Raw genomic sequence first — 21,033 nt, 5'->3', positions numbered from 1 at the left:
CCCATATACTTATAAAATATTAGTGAAAAATGAATAAGTATTAAAAATAATTAAGTACGAAAGTTATCACATTACGTACGTGATATACAAACGTGATAATTGTTGTATGGTCCTGGAAATGTGTGGAATTCAACAAGGTAGAGTAATTTGTAATGGTACGGTGTAAAATCATTATAAAAGGTACATAGTATTGTAATGTTTATACGGTCTGTCAATGATTTTGAATTTTATTATTTATCTCTTAAAATATTTGTGGCTATAATGGAAATTACTGGAATCTTCCTTAGCACTTTGAAAATCATCGTAGATTTTTAGAAATTATAAGTTATTTATTACTTTAATCATGGTTGAGTACATATAGTATTTTATATCCTAACTCTTTGATAAATATAATAGTTTGCAATACGCGCTTCAGACGCCTATAGCCGTATACTGTCAACTGCATTTGCAGCTTTGTGTCTTAAAAGTTGGATTAAGAATTTAGTGGAAGAACTGCAGTAATTTCCAAGTATAGACAATAGATGGCACCGTATACGGCAATCGTGTGCGTCCGTGTGGGTACTTTGAAATGTGCGTGCAAACTCCGAATTCGGCGTTGTCAATATATCGGACGCATCGTCTAATATTTGAACTGATATTAAATCTTTAAGAGCACATTTTGCAATAATTTTCATAACTCGTTGTTAGCTTTTATAATGTTCCGCTATCGCTTAGTTTAGTATGGACAAATTAATAATGTTAAATATCATTAAATTAGAATGTTCACGTGTTGAAATTAATTATGTGAATGTTGTTAGGATACAACTGTTGTATGACTCGGGGCCTGTTTCACACTGATGGAAGTGTGACGTTCCCAAATAATGGTTATAGGAGTCGTGACGTAGGGAGTATATAAGGGAATTGTTCGCTGACTGTGTCTACGTTGTGAAACAGGCCTTATTTGTTTATAGTACATATAAAATAAACATACTTGTGTATACGTATGTTTATAAGTTCCATGAAAGTTCACTTGGTATTACGATTTTTACCTTTTATTTTCGGTTAAATTAAGTGAATGGTATTTTGATAAAGGGAAGGAATGGTATTATTTTTATTATCTAATCGGACGCATATTTTGAGGATTACTTGTAGTATTTCTAAAATAGAGACCAAGTGACACTTTGACATTATAATTTCCAAATTATTCACAACACTTCGCCAATATACATATACCTAAAGTTTGCTTAGTTTCTATCTAGCTTAGAAAGTTGTACGGTTTAAGATTTTGTTATTTATTATTCTATATCGAATTAAGACTTGAATTGTTATGGGAGTCTTTATGATTTGTTCTCTGGATATTGCGCGCCGTATGCGGCGATAGCGAATTCAAATTGTAATTTTGATACTTGATTTTATCACTTTTGGCTTTTATCTGTAAGACTTTTATAGAATGGAATGTGGTTGGGGAAATCAGGTATTTTGTAACTACGCAACATGCTAAAAGTGATGAAATATTAAAATTTAAAGCTGTTTCACATTATCGTCCAACATACCAACGTTTGTGTCAACATTTCAAGTTGCAGTTAGTTAATATGACTATGTCTGATCGTGTTTGCTAGTATTAGCTCTGATTGCAGTAAACGTAGATAAAATGAGTTGGTAAACTCGCACGAACAGGTCGTTTGGTTATTTCACTCAGGCGAGGTATATCATCTACGTACTTCACAGAGGATGAGGTTTGAACGTGTACCTACTTATTTGAATGTAGTGTTTTGGTTTATCATCAATTAGCAAATGTTGGTGAGTTGGAATATTGGACGACAATAGTGCCGGCGTATGTCATAACTAGTGTTGTCTCATTGGAATTAGGAACTCGACTTATATGCCACTATAATAGTTTTACTGTGTGTTCAAATATAATTTATCTGATATTAGTATTTCGGGTTTGCCTAATACCATAGAGTAGATATTAAGAGGAAATTGCATAAGGTATTTTACTGTGTGATTTGTTCTTAGTACTTATAATGCATTATTTCTGTTATATGTACATTATTTTTGTTATACACTTTTGAAGACTATTTCAAGTGAAAACGTACGTGTTTCCACTAGAATAATAGTATTAGTCTATTAGACTGTACAAACGTTCTAATAAAGTTCAAATGGAGAATATTCTACTTAAAAGGGGATTTGAACTGATGAAAATTTCATAACCAAAAAAACTTGCTATACCTATTATCACTAGTTCCTTATACGATGCGTATTCGACCTCTTTATATCTACTCTGTGACTTATACTTCTAAAATATAACCCACATAAGGACATAGATTTAAATAGATCCCGCAAGTACCTATATCTATATGAAAATTATGCGTGTCAATTTTTACTTACTATATTATATATTACATGAGCTGATTATGTATTGGTACAAAACAAGAAACAACAAGAACGAAGTCTTTTTCGCGTCATATTTATATTTGAAGATCTGATGTTCAGGCATTTCACAAAAACGGTTATGGTTGTAGAATAAGTGAGTTTGTGAGATTATTGTGCCTATAGCATAGATTGATATCTCATTAGCTTTGGAATTTTGTCAATTATACAGCATTGGTATATGATTGAATGAATTGAAAACCGCGTTATGGATTTTACCCCAGAGAGGAAATCAACAAGTTTGAAGCTTGTCTGTAAAATTAAAAACGGTTGCATCCTATTTAATGCGTTTATTGATTTGAAGGAGTGGTTGTGATGGTTTTTAGTTATCTCAACATTAGACTATTATTACAGCATCATGTGTGGAAATCGTTCAGTTATATATTACAGCTACAAAATTGAATTTGGAACCGACTTTTTCTCTAATTGATATTCCATCGTTATTAGATTTTTTAGCAGGATCGTAGATCATAAATGTATTAAATTTAGGTAGGTGCAGATTAGGTATTTAAATTACAGGATACTGGTAATGACATCTTGAGTCTTTTGGAAAGGCAATACTTCCATGGTATCACAGGTGTCCCATGATAATGTGATATCTGTAGCGCTGTTCATGCATACATGCTAATTACCATTTACCATCAAGTGGACTGTTAGCTTGTTTGACATTACATGTATATAAGTTTTGTACTTGTGAGAATCATATAATTTTGATTTTGGTTATAGAAAACTCAGTACCATTACTTTTTAAAAATTACAATTGACCCAAAAATATAGTATATTGGTATTATTGCGGTATATATTTAAATAAGTCCGTGAATCCACTATTGTTTTTATCAAAGCATAGATTTTGTGATAGATATTGTTTACTTTTAGATATTAATTTTACTTTTAGTTATTACGAATGGAGCGCCCCGATTTAATCGATTTTAACTATGTACGTATTAATCAATTGTCATATCGACGGAACTAGTATCATTTTATACATATATAAAAAATGTTCCAAATGAATAGTCATATTAAGCTAACGTGTTTATGGAGTGGTTGATCCAAGTTTCAATAATTCTTTGTCACTCAATCATTGAGGTATATGTTACTAATATATAGAGGAAATATTGCACACAAAATGCGGGTAGAAATATAAATGATATTAATTTCTTGAATTTACTTTAGTCTCGCGCGTTATTTTTATGCAAACGAATATTTTTATCAACAAAATAAGTGGATACCGCATTAATCTGCGGTACTGTCGCCGCAATCGATAAGTTAATTGACCGAACTTTCGGGTTGCGTCGATAGCAGAATAATGCGGCAAGTATGGTGTTTCCTCTGAAATATGCTGTCAGCTTCATGTAGGTAGCGTTAAGGATGGTCAAACTTATTTTAGGAACATAATTTAAATGTGTACATTTAGACTAATGATATTGTTGTAACCATCTAGTTTCGTATAATATTTACCTTTTAAACATGTCCTTCGAATTAATCATAGATTCAAGGTAAATAGATCTTTGCAAATCAAATTTTTTTCTTCGTAATTTATAACTGATGTAAAGAAAAATACTAATTACAATTTTTCGCCAAATTAAGTATGGATAAATCATCGTCTGCTTCTTTTGTATCCCATTCATTTGGGGTAGACATAATATGGATGTATACGTATGGATAAATTTAGAAATTAAATTAGAGAAAACGCGCAGAGAAAAATTGTAGTCAGATTTGACTTAATGTTATTATGAAATTGAAATTTTACTCCCAACATATTGACTACCCTGTCTGTATGAAGCTGACGGTACATAATACCTCAATGGTCACAATGTGAAGCGTTTCAGCTTCACGACATCAACGTAGATTCCTGAACAATGTGTTGGTCATGGGAATGATTAATAATATTATGTCATACGTGTTGCCATTGTTTAGGTTGGTAATATTATTTTTATTTGTAGTTGTTACATTGAATAGGTTTTATTTTCTTGTTAACGGTGACGGTGGCAGCCTCGTGCCTGTCTCGGCAATATTTATTAACATACGATAGCTTCGCTACGAACATAGGTTATTCGGCATGTATGCAACACGATTGAAATGTTAATTCTCTAGTCTCTTATTCTTGTAAAGACAAAAATGTGTATGGAAAATTGAAACTTAATTTTTTAAACGTTCGGTTTATAAAGTTTCTGCATTATATTCTTGTGTTTTATTTATTTACGGAGGCAGAATCTTCGGAGTACTGGGAAAGCAACAATTTCTACAGGTTAAACCAGCTGGTATCTGCGACTTCGTTTGCTTTTTTGGGATATAGTGGACCCTATGATACACCTATCTTCATCACCTTGGTGGTCTAACGAACCACCGCCTTAATATTTTTCTTCGCACGGTACAAACAACTTTTCATTAGTATGATTTTTTGTATCGGTCTGGATATTTCATATGTATTTACTAAAAATGATTCTATGTGTAACTTTCAGTTGTGTAGCATCCATAACAGAAGCTTTGCTTACATTGGAACTAGATGGCGCTGTGTGAATTGTCTTCTTTATTACTATTATTTTAATATTAATATTATATTAAAATTCATTAAGACCTGTTTGAGGCCATGCAAACGTAATAAAGAGATAGACACACTTCGCATTTGTAATAATAGTATGCAATAACTGAAAATCTAAGAATTTTTATCCATAGGAATACTCGTGTGAGTATAAAAATTATTTACTATATAATTTTTAAAAGAAAGATATATAATATTTTGAAGAATTTTATTATAGAAAGGAAATGTAATACCCAATTAAGTTATATCTTATAATAAGCTAGTCCATTCTCGTCTTGACATGCTTCTCTGTGATCTTGTCCTTCTCAATGATGTACACCACAGCGCCCCAACCCGATATTGCGTCTCTGTCTGCAGCATTCACTAGCGCCTGTGTGAAAATAATACATTTGTATCGAGTCAGGCCAAAAGGCTCAAAAAGGACGAACACAGTAGACCTATGCGGGTTGCTGTACTACAAGTCTCTTTAGCCCTAAGTAATAGCTCAAACCAAAAGGCTGAACGAACATTCGGGTTTGGTTTCGGCTGAAATTTAGTCTAACTCCGGCCGTAACAAAAACTATACCTGACACCGAATCAATCACGCTAAACAGACCTTCTGTTTAGCGTGATTGATTCGGTGTCAGGCGTGGTGACAAGCTACAAGTTAAGAGTGATAAACTAACGTTACGTTTCATACATACATATGTAACCATACTGTTCATATATCTAAACCATCACAACTTCGAATTTCGACGATTATTCCGTCATCCATAGTCACGTCCGTTAAAGCCATGATGACGTGACAATATTTCTTTTAGTTTATTCATGATAACATGATTTTTCTATGGAAATTTCAGTTCCAAGCTGTAAATCGGTTTCGGTTATGACCGTGAAAACTAAGCTTGATCAGATTCTACTTTAGTATGGTATTAATTTATTTTTATGGTATTATTTCGGCAATGTCTACATGTAGTATAAAAAAATATTAAATATTAAAAAACATAGAAATAAATGTAGGTACCTGTGATATAGTTTCGAAGAGCTCATCAGGCTTGAGATTTGGTTCCCACAGAGCTTCACACATACCATACAGCTGTTCTGAGCATGTGCCTGACACTACAAAATCTTCAGGCTCATTTGGGCAGCCGATCTGCAAATGACAGTTGAATAGATTTAGTATATTAGAATAAGTATTCCCTGTTCTAGATGTCAATTGATTCTCTAGGAATTCTATTCACTCATATCATTTGACGTAACGATTAAAATTGCATTTTGTACCTTTATAGTTTTCAAAAATAAGTGATTCTATGGTAATTTAGTTAGTGTTTACTGAGGAAAATTTCTATAATAAATATTTATAATTAATGTCCTTTAGTTATCTCTCCATATTACATAAAATACTTGGAAGAGGCATTTCTACATATTACATAAGGCTGATGTCCACTTTCACACAATGAGTCAAAAACAAGTCTCAATGCAGAAAAAAGATTTTCATTTTTACCTTTGATTATGCAATAATGTCCTACTCCATGGAATATCGGAAGAATGGATATTACCTCATATTGATTAGGAAGCATAAATTTTGAGTTATACTTTATTACTTATACAATATGCTTAAAACTGGAGAATTTTGCAAATTTCATTTGTGTGCAAGTTCAATTGTTGTCAATGGGTTCAGTTGTGTGGGATTAGTTGCGGTATTTGCAACTAATCCTATACAACTGAACACTTACACTTATAGAACCATAATAATAATTACCACAATATTTCAAGCCAGCAATATTGTCTTACTACAATCTATTATGAGTGTACAGAGTGATATAGTGTTGTGTAATTCTATCTTCACAATCTCACCGATTGTCCAGCTGTAACAATATAATAATTTTGTATAAAACTAACCAAATCCATATTGCACACATAAGGCTGGTTGTCGTAGGGGTCAAGACCGGCGATAACTGGCTCAATGAAGTATGGACCAAAACGCTTTTCATATAACATGTTGGACAACATTGCGGAGAATGTCTTCGGTCTCATAACTCTGTTCTCTTTTAGCTCATATAGGTTCATTCTGGGAAGAAATGTACATTTGTTCTTTATATTAAATCTAAATCTAAAATAGTCCACAGAAAAGTCACTTATCAACTATATATTTATTTATTTCTAAACCCTGCAACCAATATTTACTTGCTTATACTATTGTTTTGAAAATTCCTATAAAGGTGTTTTTTTTGTGTCCATCTTACAATCAGTTGAAGACTAGGAGCAGATGTGGTAAAACTTAAGTTGTCATACCCAGTAGAATAATTGTCTCCTTAGATGGTCCAGATTAAAAATTGGGCTCCAGTAACTTATTACTTATATAATAAACTATATGTTATAATTAAAATAGGGAATCTTTTATATACCTGAATTTTAATCTCTGCTGTACTGTTTGGGTGTCTGTTGCTAGACCGGGCAGTCCAACAAACAATGTAGGTCCCATCTGATACACTTTAGGGAAATTAGTAGAGACAGTCTGTGCTTGGATACCATATCGTTTATCTGTAGCGATAGCTACACAGTCCTGGCCTCTCATCGCTACCACTGCACCACCATTATAAGCTAAGATCGACTGCAAAGTTGGAAATAATATAGGTTATAATAACTTAACTCTATGGAAATACATTAAAAACATAAAACTAAGAGAACAATAACAATATAAAACAAACTAAAGTTGAATATAGTCTTATATATTGATAATTTACTACTTTATTGTGGAAAAAACAAATATGCTTTGTAATGTTGTGACTACACTTCTCTAACTATATATATTGCTAATACACGCAAATAGAGAAACGAAATAAGTGTTTCTTATAACAGCAATTAAACAAATAATTATGATAGTGCCAATTATTATCCTTACCATTTTATTGTAAAGTTAATGTATGTTTTCTTTCACACTAAGAAATTATAAATTTAAAAACGAAAAATGACATATCATCCGGCGACAGATCCTATCACACATTTTTTTTAATTTATTGGGCTTTGGATAGATCCTAATTTCAGAATAACTTTATCATATTTACCGACCACTTTATATTTTTGCGAAGTGGATAAAATATTGCTGAGCACATTCTTATCTATGCTGTAATATATCTAATTAGTTACAGTAGCTTCTCTGTAAATAATTAAAAATCAACGACTTTTTATGTATTGTCTGCAAAATATATCCAAAATTCCCATCAAACATAGTGACTACTTGCTCAGTGTTAAGGTAATATCGTAGAACAAAACAAGATATCTGCGTTCGCTTTTTATAATAGTAATAATAGCACAAAAATAACTTCACATAAGTAGGTATTTCCTTAAATAGAATCTCATTTAATTATTTGTATTTTAAGGTTATTATTCCTTGGGAACGCGTAGTTTTCGAATTAGGCTTCGGATATTTCTAAAAAGTTTTTAATGTGAAAAATAAAGAAACATGTTATTAACATACCTCTTATAAACAAGGTACCCTTTATTAAATACAATATAAAATATATTTAGGATTTTATAACAATATCTAAACTATTTTTTATTTGGTTTATTAGGACTTAAAATTTTTCAGTTCAGAATTCAGTGTTGTGTATTTGGGATTAGGGGTTTATCAATTACTATTACCATTTGCTTCCTGCATTAATTCTAATGTTATTTAAAATAAAATAATTACATGTATTTTCAAAATAGTTTAAACTTTATTTATTTCTGTTTTAAGTTTATTAACTCTTTTGCATACAAATCTAGTCGAGAAGTCATATTAAACCCCCACTGATCCTTTACTTGTCTGCATAAGTTTAAATCCACTTCGGTTATAAGGAGCCCATCACAATGTTTTGCAAGACCAGGTGTTCTGGACCCATTTGGAGCGGTTACATAACTTGAACCGTAGTATGTTCTAGAAATGTTCTTTTCTTCATTTCCATTTTTTACACTGAACTTTTCTGTACCTACTCGATTTATGCCTGCAGTAAAATAATTATTGGCTATAGCGGCATTGCGGGCCTCAACACCCCAGAAAGATTCTCCAAACTCGCTTATTGTTGCTGCAGGGTTAAATACCACTTCGGCGCCATTGAGGCCAAACATTAACCAGTTCAGTGCTTGGTGCCGACCGTAACAAATATTTATTGCTATTTTAGCATATTTGGTATCAAATACCGGATGACCTGTATTTCCTGGCTTGTAATATGATGTTTCGCTGAAGCTGCCCATACTAGGAAGATGATTTTTACGGTGTTTACCCATGACATTACCATTTTCGTCAATCACTACAGCTGTGTTTCACCATATATTATTTTCATCTAGTTCCAAAATGGGGGAAATGATCACCATATTGTATTTCTTAGCTAGCGGCGACAGAAATCGCACGCTTGGTCCTTCAGTTGAGGATTCTACAAATTCCGCCCATTTGTCTTTCTCTCTGGTGCACAGGAAGAAGGGTGCTGACCATACTTCCTGCAAGCATAGAATTTGAACGCTCTCAGATTCGGCAATTTCTATTAACTTACCTACTTTCCTGAAAATAGCCATTCTTTGTTCTTTCAAAGGATAATGGGTAGGTAAAACAATAGAATGTTGCACTAATCCGAATTTTAGTGGCCTTGGTGCTCTAATCTCTTCTTTAGAAGCCGTGAACGAATAAGCACAAACTTGAAAACATTCACTTTTACTAGCAGCTATCGTAGACTCTTTCAATTTTAATTCACAATGATCTTCACGTCCGTAATATATCTTGTTGAATTGTTTTAATTGTTCAGAATTTAAGTTTTTCTTGATTATATCGTCAATATTCACTTCTGCGCACGATTCCATCTTGTCACACACTGATCAAAACAAAGTACATAGCATATAATCTATGTATAAAGTATTATTATAATGAAATGAAACAACCAAGTAATCAATAAATATCTCGTTTATACATGCAGAAGTAGGTATAAGTTATTTCGAGGTCTGTAGAGAGATATATTATGTTAGGTATTTATGTATGTTGTAATTCACGTCTTCTGGTAAACAACGAATTGTATTTAGTTATGTATCTACCTACGTAAATAAAACATTGTTATATTGTTTTAAAATTGTTTGACAATGTAATAAATATTTGGTAAGCACACTAGTTACTAAGTAATGAAGTATACCTAAGTATGGACTATTTTTGTTATAGATGATGATGATGATGATGATGGAATAACAATAATAATAATCTCAGGACAATTCTCTAAAGTTTGTGTTATGGGTACTAGACAACTGATACAAATACATAGATTTTTTTTTGTAAATACATACTTATTATACATAGAAAACACCCAGACCGACACAAATAATCATACTCATGAATACAAATGTTTGTGCCTTACGAGGAATCGAACCCGCGTCCATCGGACGTAAAGCGGCTTGCTAGACCACCGAGGTCACTTTGAGTATCGCGGTGGTCTAGCGATTTAGCACACCGCTTTATTTCTGATGATCGCGGGTTCGATTCCTCACACGGTATAAATATATGTATTCATGAGTAGGTATAATTGTCTGTATTGATCTGAGTGTTTTTTATATATATTTATAAAAAAAATGTATTTAAGTATCTATGTCAGTTATCTAGTACCCATAATACAGGCTTTGCTTAGCTTGGGACTATCATCATTAGGTACTATTACATTCGTCAGGCATTACACAATAGTTTCCAGCAGAGATCTATCGTTATTGGAACGGCAAAAAAGACAAGGCGCTAATATTTTTTTGTTTATGTATGATAATGGAATGGTTCACCCGCCTGCGCTAACGGTTTACACTGGCGGGGCACCAGTGGAGGATGATAAGATGAGCATGAGGTCAGGTCAGTTAGCCCAACGTGACAAATTCACTAAGAATTTATCACGATGGTTTCCAGGGGCATGGAGGTCAATATGACATGGTACATTGCTAGCAATGGGGTTATCAATCCACATTACTAATAATACCTTTCCCCCCAGTGCTAATCATTATAGATACACACATCGCATATACCAGCATCAGAGATAACATGTCATCACTTGACGCCCATCATATCGGAGTTTAGGGGAGAGATGAACTTAGAATTCCATGGATTCACACGTGTGCCAGAATGGGAAACTCTGACTAGTTCCCTGTACTTGTGACCCGGGTGCAGGGAATTAGGGGCTCCATTTCATAGGTCAACACTCACCTTCACCGTATATAACCTAGTAATACTCATATGAATATACATACATACATATATATATATTTATACATTGTATTTATATGTATATTGTATTTGACTTTAATTCTTTAGTTTTTAGTTTAACATTTACTAAAAATTATCAGAAATATTATTTACTAGTGTTTGTCCGCGGCTTCGCTCGCGTAGTAGTAAGTATTATTATTAATTAAGTGTAGTTTTTGCGGCTTTACTTTTGTTTAGCGTGTGTAAAAAATTAGGGCCTACAAAATCTAAGAAGATTTATACAAACTTTTATCCCCTTAGGGGTCGAATTTATCAAAATTCTTTCTTAGGGGATGCCTACGTCATAGTAGCTTTATGAATGCAAACTCTCAGCTCGATGAGTTAAAAATTGACAAAGTTTCATACAAACTTTCATCCCCTATTTTATCCCCTTGGGGGTAGAATTAATCGAAATCCTTTCTTAGCGGATGCCTATGTCATAACATCTACCTGCATGCCAAATTTCAGCCCGATCCGTCCAGTGGTTTGGGCTGTGCTTTGATAGATCACTATGTCAGTCACCTTTGAGTTATATTTAGATAAATGTAATAATTTAAGGTTATTATGTAGTTGCTCTTATGACAATTATGTAATCTATTTATTATTATTAAATTAAATTATTTGCACTTCCTGTGTCACGCTGTTTTACATTGACTGGAATAGATCTATTTTAAAGATAAAGCCTCGTTTGCTAACAAAATTTGTAACATGTATTTGACATCTTGTATTTAAAAATGCAATAAAGAATATATTTAACCCGTTACCAAATCCGAAGTGGAAAATATTAAAGTATGGAAAACGAATGACACCCAGTACTAAAATCTTTGTCTATATAGGTATATCTAATTACAATGTACTCGACGTCGTCTGTTTGAATAGGTACATAAATATCTAACACTAGTTCGAGATTTGTTTTATTCATCGACACTATTATGTCATAACTACCAATAGATGTTATATTTATAGAATGTTTTATCTTGTTCCCAACAGAGTAAATAGTTAAGTATGTAAACATTATTATTAATGTGAAATTAATGTTCTTCTGGTGCCTTAAAGTTTTAGTAAACATAAAAATTAAACCTACTATTAAATTGTTATATATAACTACCTGTTTACCTATATGCATATTAAGCAGAACATCATGATTGTTAAATCAACTTCTTAATAGATCATGTTAACTCTCGGAGAATATAAAACATCAATCTTGTCACGTACACATAGGTACTATTGATAAAACAAATATTTTTCTCTTTCATATATTGTCTCAATCTTTATCGGAATGGGTCGAAGGCCATCAGGATCGGACCACACAGATAAACAAGCTCGCTCATTGCATTACCATTAAACACCTATTTAAAGGCGGCGCCAATCGAGAAGGATCAGTAGTCATCAGAACACTTCACCTATCGCACGAAAAACAGTCAATATGGAGAACGAAACGCAAAGTCTCGAAGCCATCATCAACAACAACCTCACCGGTCGAGACCTGGAAGAGTTCAATAGAATTTATTACGGCAGAAAAGATAATCTTGAAGTCAAATTAAAGGATTCCTCAATTGCGGCGGCTAAAGAGGCTGATTTCGAAATTGCCTCTTACGCATTCCCTGCTAAAAAGGAACAAACAAGGCCACCAAGGATCGTTAAAGTAGGTGTGATCCAACATTCCATTGCCGCACCAACTGATCGTCCAGTTAGTGAGCAGAAAAAGGCTATTTTTAACAAAGTAAAGAAGATCATCGATGTAGCCGGCCAAGAGGGTGTAAACATCATCTGTTTCCAAGAATTATGGAATATGCCATTTGCATTTTGCACTCGCGAGAAGCAACCGTGGTGTGAATTCGCCGAGTCAGCTGAAGAGGGTGAGACCACAAGATTCCTAAGAGAATTGGCTATCAAATATGCAATGGTGATTGTCTCCTCCATCCTGGAAAGAGATGATAGCCACTCTGACATTCTGTGGAATACAACGGTGGTTATAAGCGACACGGGAAATGTTATTGGTAAGCACAGGAAGAACCACATCCCCAGGGTGGGAGATTTTAACGAATCAAACTACTATATGGAAGGCAACACAGGTCACCCAGTGTTTGCTACTCGCTACGGTAAGATTGGTGTTAATATTTGTTTTGGCCGTCACCATGTGTTGAATTGGTTGATGTACGGTTTGAATGGAGCAGAAATAGTATTCAATCCGTCAGCTACGATCGCTGCGGAGGCTGGTAGTGAGTACATGTGGAATGTTGAAGCGAGGAATGCCGCTATCACCAACTGTTATTTCACAGCAGCTATTAATAGGGTGGGTTACGAAACTTTCCCTAATGAATTCACTTCGGCTGACGGCAAACCCGCCCACAATGACCTTGGCTTGTTCTACGGTTCGAGCTACTTCAGCGGACCCGATGGTGTTAGGTGTCCAGGGTTGTCCCGCACACGAGATGGTCTTCTAATTGGTGTTTTGGATCTGAACCAGAATAGACAGATAAAAGATCGCCGCTGTTACTACATGACACAGAGATTAGATTTGTATGTCAATAGCCTTAGCAAGGTTTTGGAATTAGATTATAAGGGTCAAGTCGTTTATGAGAATGATAAATAATTCTAAGTACACATGTATAAATCAATATATATAAGTGAAAATGAAGAAATAATTATTACAGATGCGTTATGTTTGTATGTTACACAGATTTTAATTTTAACTTTTTAATGATCAATGTATGTACAAAATTAATATGAATAAAAATAAATAATGATTATGTATAACAATGTTATGCCTTTTTTTCTAAAAAAATATATACATATAACGTGGAGCTAATTGTCCCACAACTTGAACTTAAAATGACTACATTTTTCAAAGGAATGCAATCTTCTTTTATTGGTTTCCCTTGATGTAAATCCAGTATTATAAACTGTCTGTGGTTTTATGTAATAGTATACAGTAATATGGTTATTTCCTTTTGACAAAAATGCAATATCGTATGATCGTAGTCACTACATACTCCCTAATTAAATTTAAAAATGAATTTGTATCTTTGTAATTATATACAAGTTCATTTGAAAATAATAAGAGCTGAGTTTTTGTCAGTACTCCTCGAAAGCTCTCCAAAGCTGATGGTAGATTTGACATATAATGTGGGACATGTTTTCCATTTCATTAGAGAGTGGCAATCGTTGTATAAGAACATTACCACGTATATACCATCATCTATTTTTATTAACAGGAATTTTATGGAATACTAGCCTGTGCCCGCGGTTTCACTAGCGTGGAATTTATAGCATTTTATATGTGATTCTGATGTATAAGCTGTATTACTCTAAAGTATAATTATGTACCGTTCAGTAGTTTTTGCGTGAAAGTGTAACAAACATCCATACTCACAAACTTTCGCGTTTATAATAAGAATAAGATACACAGTATTAGCTATGTAGCGGTAGTTAGCGTTCTATCATTATTTTGTTTTATTTGTTGCAATAAAGAAAAATTATTTGCCTTCTCTACCTATTTTCTCCATATCATCAAGTACCTACTATAAATTGTATTATAATTATATAAACGTATATAACGTAAGAACCACACTACTGGCTCACCTTACGATGATCGCAGATTCGATTCCCGCATAATATTGACATTTGTATTCATGATTATGAATATTTTTAGTACTTTACTAAAATAAGTTTTTTTTTCAATAAATATATAGTTAACATACATATGATCTTTATATGTAACGTATAAAAAAAAACGTATTTTAGTCTGTTTATGTACGTTAATGTACGTCTACGTTTATTGTACCGCTAGCTTAGCTTAGTTTACTTATACTAAATAGAGCTTTGTGATTAGTTAAGATTTCTTTTATGTTATAAAATGTCATGTAGGAGGAAAGAGGATTGTTAGTAATGTGTACTAATAATAATACTGCTAGCAATGTACTATATCAGGTTGACCTCCACGCGGTTCCTCCTGGAAACAGGTCAGTTAGCCCATCGTGATAAAGTCATGGTGAATTTACTACTATGGGATAACTGACCTGACCTCTTGCTCACCTTATCATCCTCTTCTGCCACCGCCAGCATAAACCGTTACAGCAAGCGGGTGCAACATTATCGTACATATGAAATGAAAAAAACATATATACATCAAGATTACTCTACAATTATAATGTAGGAATGCCAGCTGATTAGTAAATATAATTTTCAATATTTAATGGACATGCGTAGGCATCTAAATTATTTGTGTTCTAAATTAGAACTTCTAATAACTAGACAGTTGAAAACCGGTTGTACACCTGTGCATTCATAGCACAGAGTACATTTTTATTCATAGACAAGCGAGTTTTAGCCCACGAGAAATGAGGAACTCTATATTGTCTAGTCTGTTTGTTCAGAGTGTTCGAGTATCATTTAAATGGCACATACATATGTTCGAAAATTGATTTTTATTTTGAGTTGGAACGTTTTCTATCTCTTTCATCTGAAAAGCAGTAGTTGTTCACTGCACTGAATTTTCACTTAATGTTAGACATAGACACCTATATAAGTACACAATGTAAATAAATAGACTTTTAAAAAAGAAATTTATTTGAGTATCTTGGTAGGTCTTCTCAATTGAATCTGTATACTGAATTAAATGCTATGAATAAAAATAATACTACAAAAAATTTGGCGTTCATAATCGCCTAAAATGTCCTACATGAATAAATGATTTTTGCTTTGATTTCACCAATTACAGGTATCGCATAATTTCAATTTTATATTAAGTGTGTACCTACTGTTATTGGATCGAGTTAAATCATTGAAACACACTTAAAACTTCTGTTACAACATACTACTTGCGCAAGTCTATTATTACTCACTAAACTTGACTAAACCATTACCTAAATGTATATGTTATAATAAACATTGATTACCTGCCGAGGTGCTCTGGAGAGACTACAGCATGGGGTTTTTGAAGCCTTCTTCAAAAACCCCATGCTGTATGATATGTTTTAAGGGTCAGCGTGCACGTGACACTTTTGATGTTTTGGGCATCCATAGGCTACGGATTACCATTTACCATCACTTGGGCCGTATACTAGTTTGCCACCATAGAAGTATAAAAAAAATACAAGTGTGCATGGCAATAGTTGTTCATGAACAGGATTTTCAATGTAATATTAGACATAGACACCTAAATAAGTAAATGCATACGATAACAAATTTAGTTAAGTTTTCTGCTATTTCTTTTTAGTTAAAGTTTGTACTGGATGGTTTAATAGGGAAATAAATAGTAATACAAAAAAACTGGCCTTGAATAAGTGCCTAAAATATACTATAATAATATACGATATTAAATATAATTTGAACTTATAACATTTGAGAGAAATTTATCTCGTTATTTTGTACAGCGAGAGATAACCCGAATCATTGCAATTATCATTATATTAGAACAAATTAGTTGAGAAATACCTACTGATTACCTATTTTGTTATGAAGTAATTATATATAACGAGATATGTTTGTTTATCTGTTTGTCTAAGTTCATTAGATAATAAAATGGCATTGATAATAAGGTTAGGCGTTGCGCCAAAAACACTGATGGCAAATACATGCTTTTATTACTGTCTGGTCCTAGGTTAATATACGTTATTATACGTAGCACAGAAGGTAAAGGTATGATGAATTATTATTATTCAGTAAAACCAGCCCTTCCACACATTACACACACACACACACACATATAAAACGCAAATGATGGTAAGTTTAAGTTTAAGTTACCTTTTTTGATCCTCTTTTTGGAATTTGTAATTCCAATAATTGTAAATTGTAAGACGTGAGAACTGGTACCTAAAATAAAAGTTTCTTAGTTTAGGTGCCAGGGAACAATTTAAATTGTAAATATTGGATGAAAAATAAAAATTATTACTATTATAGCTCGCGATTTCGTCTTCAGAGAAAAAAAGCCTGAGATTATCATTAGTCTCAAGACAAGTCATGTAAGTTAACAACTTATTGGTTACAAAATTATACGACATTAGCATATAAACTAACAATAATCACATGTTTTACTTAATCACAACATTACTATTCAATATTGATTCCTACTAGGGATGTGACATTTTGTATAAAATATCGAGTTATAATTTATTAAGAGTATTCTATTCGTAAATATAATAATTGATTAAATACCAATCGACAATTATTACATAATGATAAATTTTTCACAGTATATTATTTTTCTACAAGCCTAATTTTGGAATCAATGGGTATTCTTATTATTGTTTTTATGGCACCGCTTGTTTTTTTCCTATGTGTTTTTTAGACAGCGATGGATAAAAAATTGTCTGTATAAAACCGACTGTTAATTACTTGACGTTTTAATATTAATATCGATTTATATTGAATAATAATCGGAGTGTTTTCATAAGTGGTTATTAATTCACATCCCTAATACATACTAACCCGTTTGCCTAAATCTTCCGACATAAATAGATATATATTTTCTTATAATACGGGACAAACAGGGCCGTTTTATGGACGTACTTATTCGTAAAATTGTTAGTGAATTAATGTTCAATAAAAATTCAAACGTAATATACATATCTAATAAGGTAGCTATTTCTAAAATTAGTATCTAATACGCAAGTATTTTTTATATTATGTGCGGCTTCGGTGGTTTAGCGATTTAGCATAGTGCTTCGCTTCCGATTGTCGCGAGTTCGATTCCTTGCACGGTGCAAACATTTGTATTCATGATTATATTTGTTTACATGATTAATTTGTCTTATTTATACAGGTAATTGAGCTACAAAGTCCCTATTATAGAGGTAAATATAGAAAAATCTTAGATTTCAAATCTCATTTAATAATACGGTCTAATAACTAGGTCCGTAAAGTTCCATTAACAAAGGTATGTAATTCAGTGAAAAAGTAACGGGACCTCATTGCAATTCTCAATAATAGAAGTTCTCACTTAACCAGGTTTCACTGTATGTATATTTAAACTAATATATTATTAGTATATCATAGCAGTGCCGCGGTATATGTCTAGTATTGTATAAACTATGTCAAAAGATATAATTCCAAGTTACAATATAGTACCTACGTTGACTGAAATGCTGAAAGCTCACTTCAGCGTTGTAATTTCAGAATAATTTTCTTACTCGTGCAGCGTGATGTCGCTAATGTGTTGCTCAGGGCGATTGCCGCACCATCTAGCCTCCAGGAACGCATACTTATCTTGCGTGTAGTTTATACCTTGTGGTATTGTGTATAAAGGAGAGTTTTGCTTGGTAGATTTGACTGATAATGTTGCCAGTATAGTGCTCTCTAGAACACTTGTAGAGTTGCGATCCGTGACATCCATTACAATAATGATGTCTTTGCTTTAGGGTTGCCAACTTGTCGAGGTGGACTTTGAACAAAGTGGTCTGCATGGGCACCATTACTTGACAGACTCGGTGGTGTAGCGGTTCTACTTTACAGCGCTTTACTTTCGATGGTCGCAGGTTAGATTCCTCGCACAGTACAAACATTTGTATTCATGCCTATTTGTTTCAGAGTGGGTGTTTTCTATATGTATTAAATATGTATTTACGAAAATAAAACTATGGTTCTATCGGTTGTCTAGTGCCCATAATACAAGCTCTACCAAGCTTGGGACTAGATAGCTGTATAACTTGTCATGAGATATTATTATTATATTCTTACTACTGCCAAGAACCTTGCTTTGTCAGCTGTGTTTCGGTTGAACGTTGAGATATGGTAGTGAAATTACAGTTACCATGTTGAAATTGATTCTACTTAATAGTACAGTAGGTAAATTATAAATATTTATATGTACACTGTTTATCCGCGATTTATTCCGCTTGGAATTTCAACTAATTCCAGGCGAATTTATTAAAAAAATATAAAATAAAATTAGCCTAAGTCTAACTTATAACTTTAGCTATCTGTGAGTGAAAGTCCCGTCAAACTCGATTCAGCCGCTTCAGAGATTAGCAAGAACAAACAGACAGACTGCCAGACAAATATGATTAAATACTTTTTTTATGCGTGTACCTTATATATATATAGGTAGATATACTTTCATGTTATGTTTCATTTTGTGAAATGCTGTTAATTTGAGCTTGTAAATTACAAACAGATATTTCAAATTTATTTATTTTGTTATTTAGTGTGTAAGTTATAGTGCCAAAGAGTCATAACCATCGTCCCATTATCGATATACTTTTTTTTAGAGAATCCTCTTGTCCTCTTTTTTTTATAAAACCTTTCTAAAAAGGGAAAATCTTTTTAGAAAACCCTTATGGAATGTCTTCCATAAGGGTTTTCGAAAAAGATTTTCCCAACCCTATCATGTAACTGGGGTACATGTAGTGTCATCGCGAGACGACGGAAGTCATCGGAGCACTTGTGTCGCACACCTGTGTCTATGCACTTATTACTAACATGTACAATATTATCATTTCATTGTTATGTAGAGGTGGCGCTAAACTAATAAAACAAAGAAGATATAGAACTTATAAGTATATTAGAAGAATAGTAAATAGATCAACATATAAAAAAGTCTCGTATTCAATTGAGACACTAAAGAGTCTTTGACTAATGTAGTAAACAAAAATTTTATTGTAGGTAAGAACAAGGACTAATTTGCCTGGTCAAACTTTACTTTTAGTCTTGGCGTTCAGAAATATTTGTGGGTGGCTGTACCTCTGACATTAACTACAGATAACATAATAATACATGTTTAACCATTTTTATTTTTTGACATTTCGATATAATTTTTGTAATGCGTACAAATATTAGAAGATACTTTTGTACGCATTACAATGACAGTAATTAGTCACCCAAAATATTGATTTCATGAAAATTGCTTCATTTCTTCTTTTTATTACAAGGAGCAGTTATTTTTGTTTAATACATTATCAGCAGAAAATACCTTTATGTTGGTATATTTATTTATGTTATTTAAAGAGGTTAAAAAAATACTTTTTAAAAATAATATTACTCTGTTAGTCTAAAATACAAGTTTCTACTTAGTTTAGGTACCAGGGAACAATTTAAATTGTAAATATTGGATGCAAAATAAAAATTATTATTATTATTATTTTTTTCTTTTTTCCAAAAATTCTCATCTCCCCTCTTAAGGAGAGGGGAGATTATTATTATTATTATTCTTTATTTTTTCTCAGCTATTGCTGCTGCTATTATTATTATTATTATTATTATTATTAGTCTACTAAGTAATTTACGTAATTACTTAGTAATATCAGAGACCAAAGTAATGTGCTATATAAGCGACAGACTGCAACTATAAAACTAGTATATAATAAACATTACAAGACATTACAGGATAAAAAGATTTATCTAAAAAACAGCGACGTAATTCGATTAAAAACAAATATATTTTTATTTTTCACTGCGGGTAATTAAGGGCATTACGTTTCTCATGAAACATGGCCGCGGTTCCGTTTCCGCCGGGACTTTTTAATTTTTCATTTACGGCCGGTGGTTTTAATTTTTTTTCTAATTTCTCATTAAACTTAGCTGCACGTTTTGGCCTGGGGACAATTTTTAAATGCAAATTAGTGAAAGAAGTTGTTGGCAAGCAGGATAACATGCGACATAAGCAACACTGACTTTAAGATTAGAAAAGTGAACAGTTTTTTATTTAATGTATTCAAAAAGAAATTGCAATTATATTTGTAATTCAATCAACTGACTTCATAAATAATGAGGCACAATACGGCTGTAATTTTTTTGTATGCGAAATATTTTATTTTAAAGTCGACTAATTTGATTAAGAACTGATCAGTAGTTTTTTTATTTATTCTTAATAACGCTATTGAAGTAGTATTTTCTTGACCTGAACATGTGATTTTCTTATGTA

General features: G+C 32.6%; 2 protein-coding genes and 1 pseudogene across 2 annotated transcripts; 1 reads left to right on the top strand and 2 right to left on the bottom strand.

The window, feature by feature from the left end:
- Nucleotides 1–5,163: 5,163 nt before the first annotated feature.
- Nucleotides 5,164–7,936, bottom strand: LOC131850007 (proteasome subunit beta type-3). The gene is made up of 5 exons (XM_059200152.1): nt 7,836–7,936; nt 7,339–7,544; nt 6,833–7,001; nt 5,955–6,083; nt 5,164–5,321 (listed from the first exon to the last, which is right to left on the bottom strand). The coding sequence occupies exons 1-5, from the start codon at nt 7,836–7,838 to the stop codon at nt 5,211–5,213; spliced, it is 618 nt and encodes a 205-aa protein (XP_059056135.1). The 5' UTR covers nt 7,839–7,936; the 3' UTR covers nt 5,164–5,210.
- Nucleotides 7,937–8,419: 483 nt separating this feature from the next.
- LOC131850000 (uncharacterized) lies at nt 8,420–15,314 on the bottom strand (annotated as a pseudogene).
- Nucleotides 12,536–13,910, top strand: LOC131849999 (beta-ureidopropionase-like). The gene has a single exon (XM_059200142.1). It carries the CDS (start codon nt 12,598–12,600, stop codon nt 13,765–13,767), a length of 1,170 nt encoding a protein of 389 aa, XP_059056125.1. The 5' UTR covers nt 12,536–12,597; the 3' UTR covers nt 13,768–13,910.
- Nucleotides 15,315–21,033: the final 5,719 nt, after the last annotated feature.

The sequence above is a fragment of the Achroia grisella genome, unplaced genomic scaffold, assembly GCF_030625045.1.
Source record: "Achroia grisella isolate CSIRO2021 unplaced genomic scaffold, CSIRO_AGI_Agris_v1 utg676, whole genome shotgun sequence".
Classification (NCBI taxonomy): Eukaryota; Metazoa; Arthropoda; class Insecta; order Lepidoptera; family Pyralidae; genus Achroia; species Achroia grisella.
Note: the sequence above shows the minus strand (reverse complement) of the source record. Positions and strands in the feature narration are given on the sequence as shown.

What these genes read in the sequence shown, in the direction of transcription:
- LOC131850007 (XM_059200152.1), bottom strand. An exon ending in ATGTGTGCAATATGGATTTG is followed by an intron (nt 6,084 to 6,832) that starts GTTAGTTTTATA and finishes TGTCATTTGCAG; the next exon opens with ATCGGCTGCCCAAATGAGCC. An exon ending in TCTTCGAAACTATATCACAG is followed by an intron (nt 5,322 to 5,954) that starts GTACCTACATTT and finishes ATTTTCACACAG; the next exon opens with GCGCTAGTGAATGCTGCAGA.
- LOC131849999 (XM_059200142.1), top strand. Translation starts at nt 12,598, where the DNA reads ATGGAGAACGAAACGCAAAGTCTCGAAGCCATCATCAACAACAACCTC.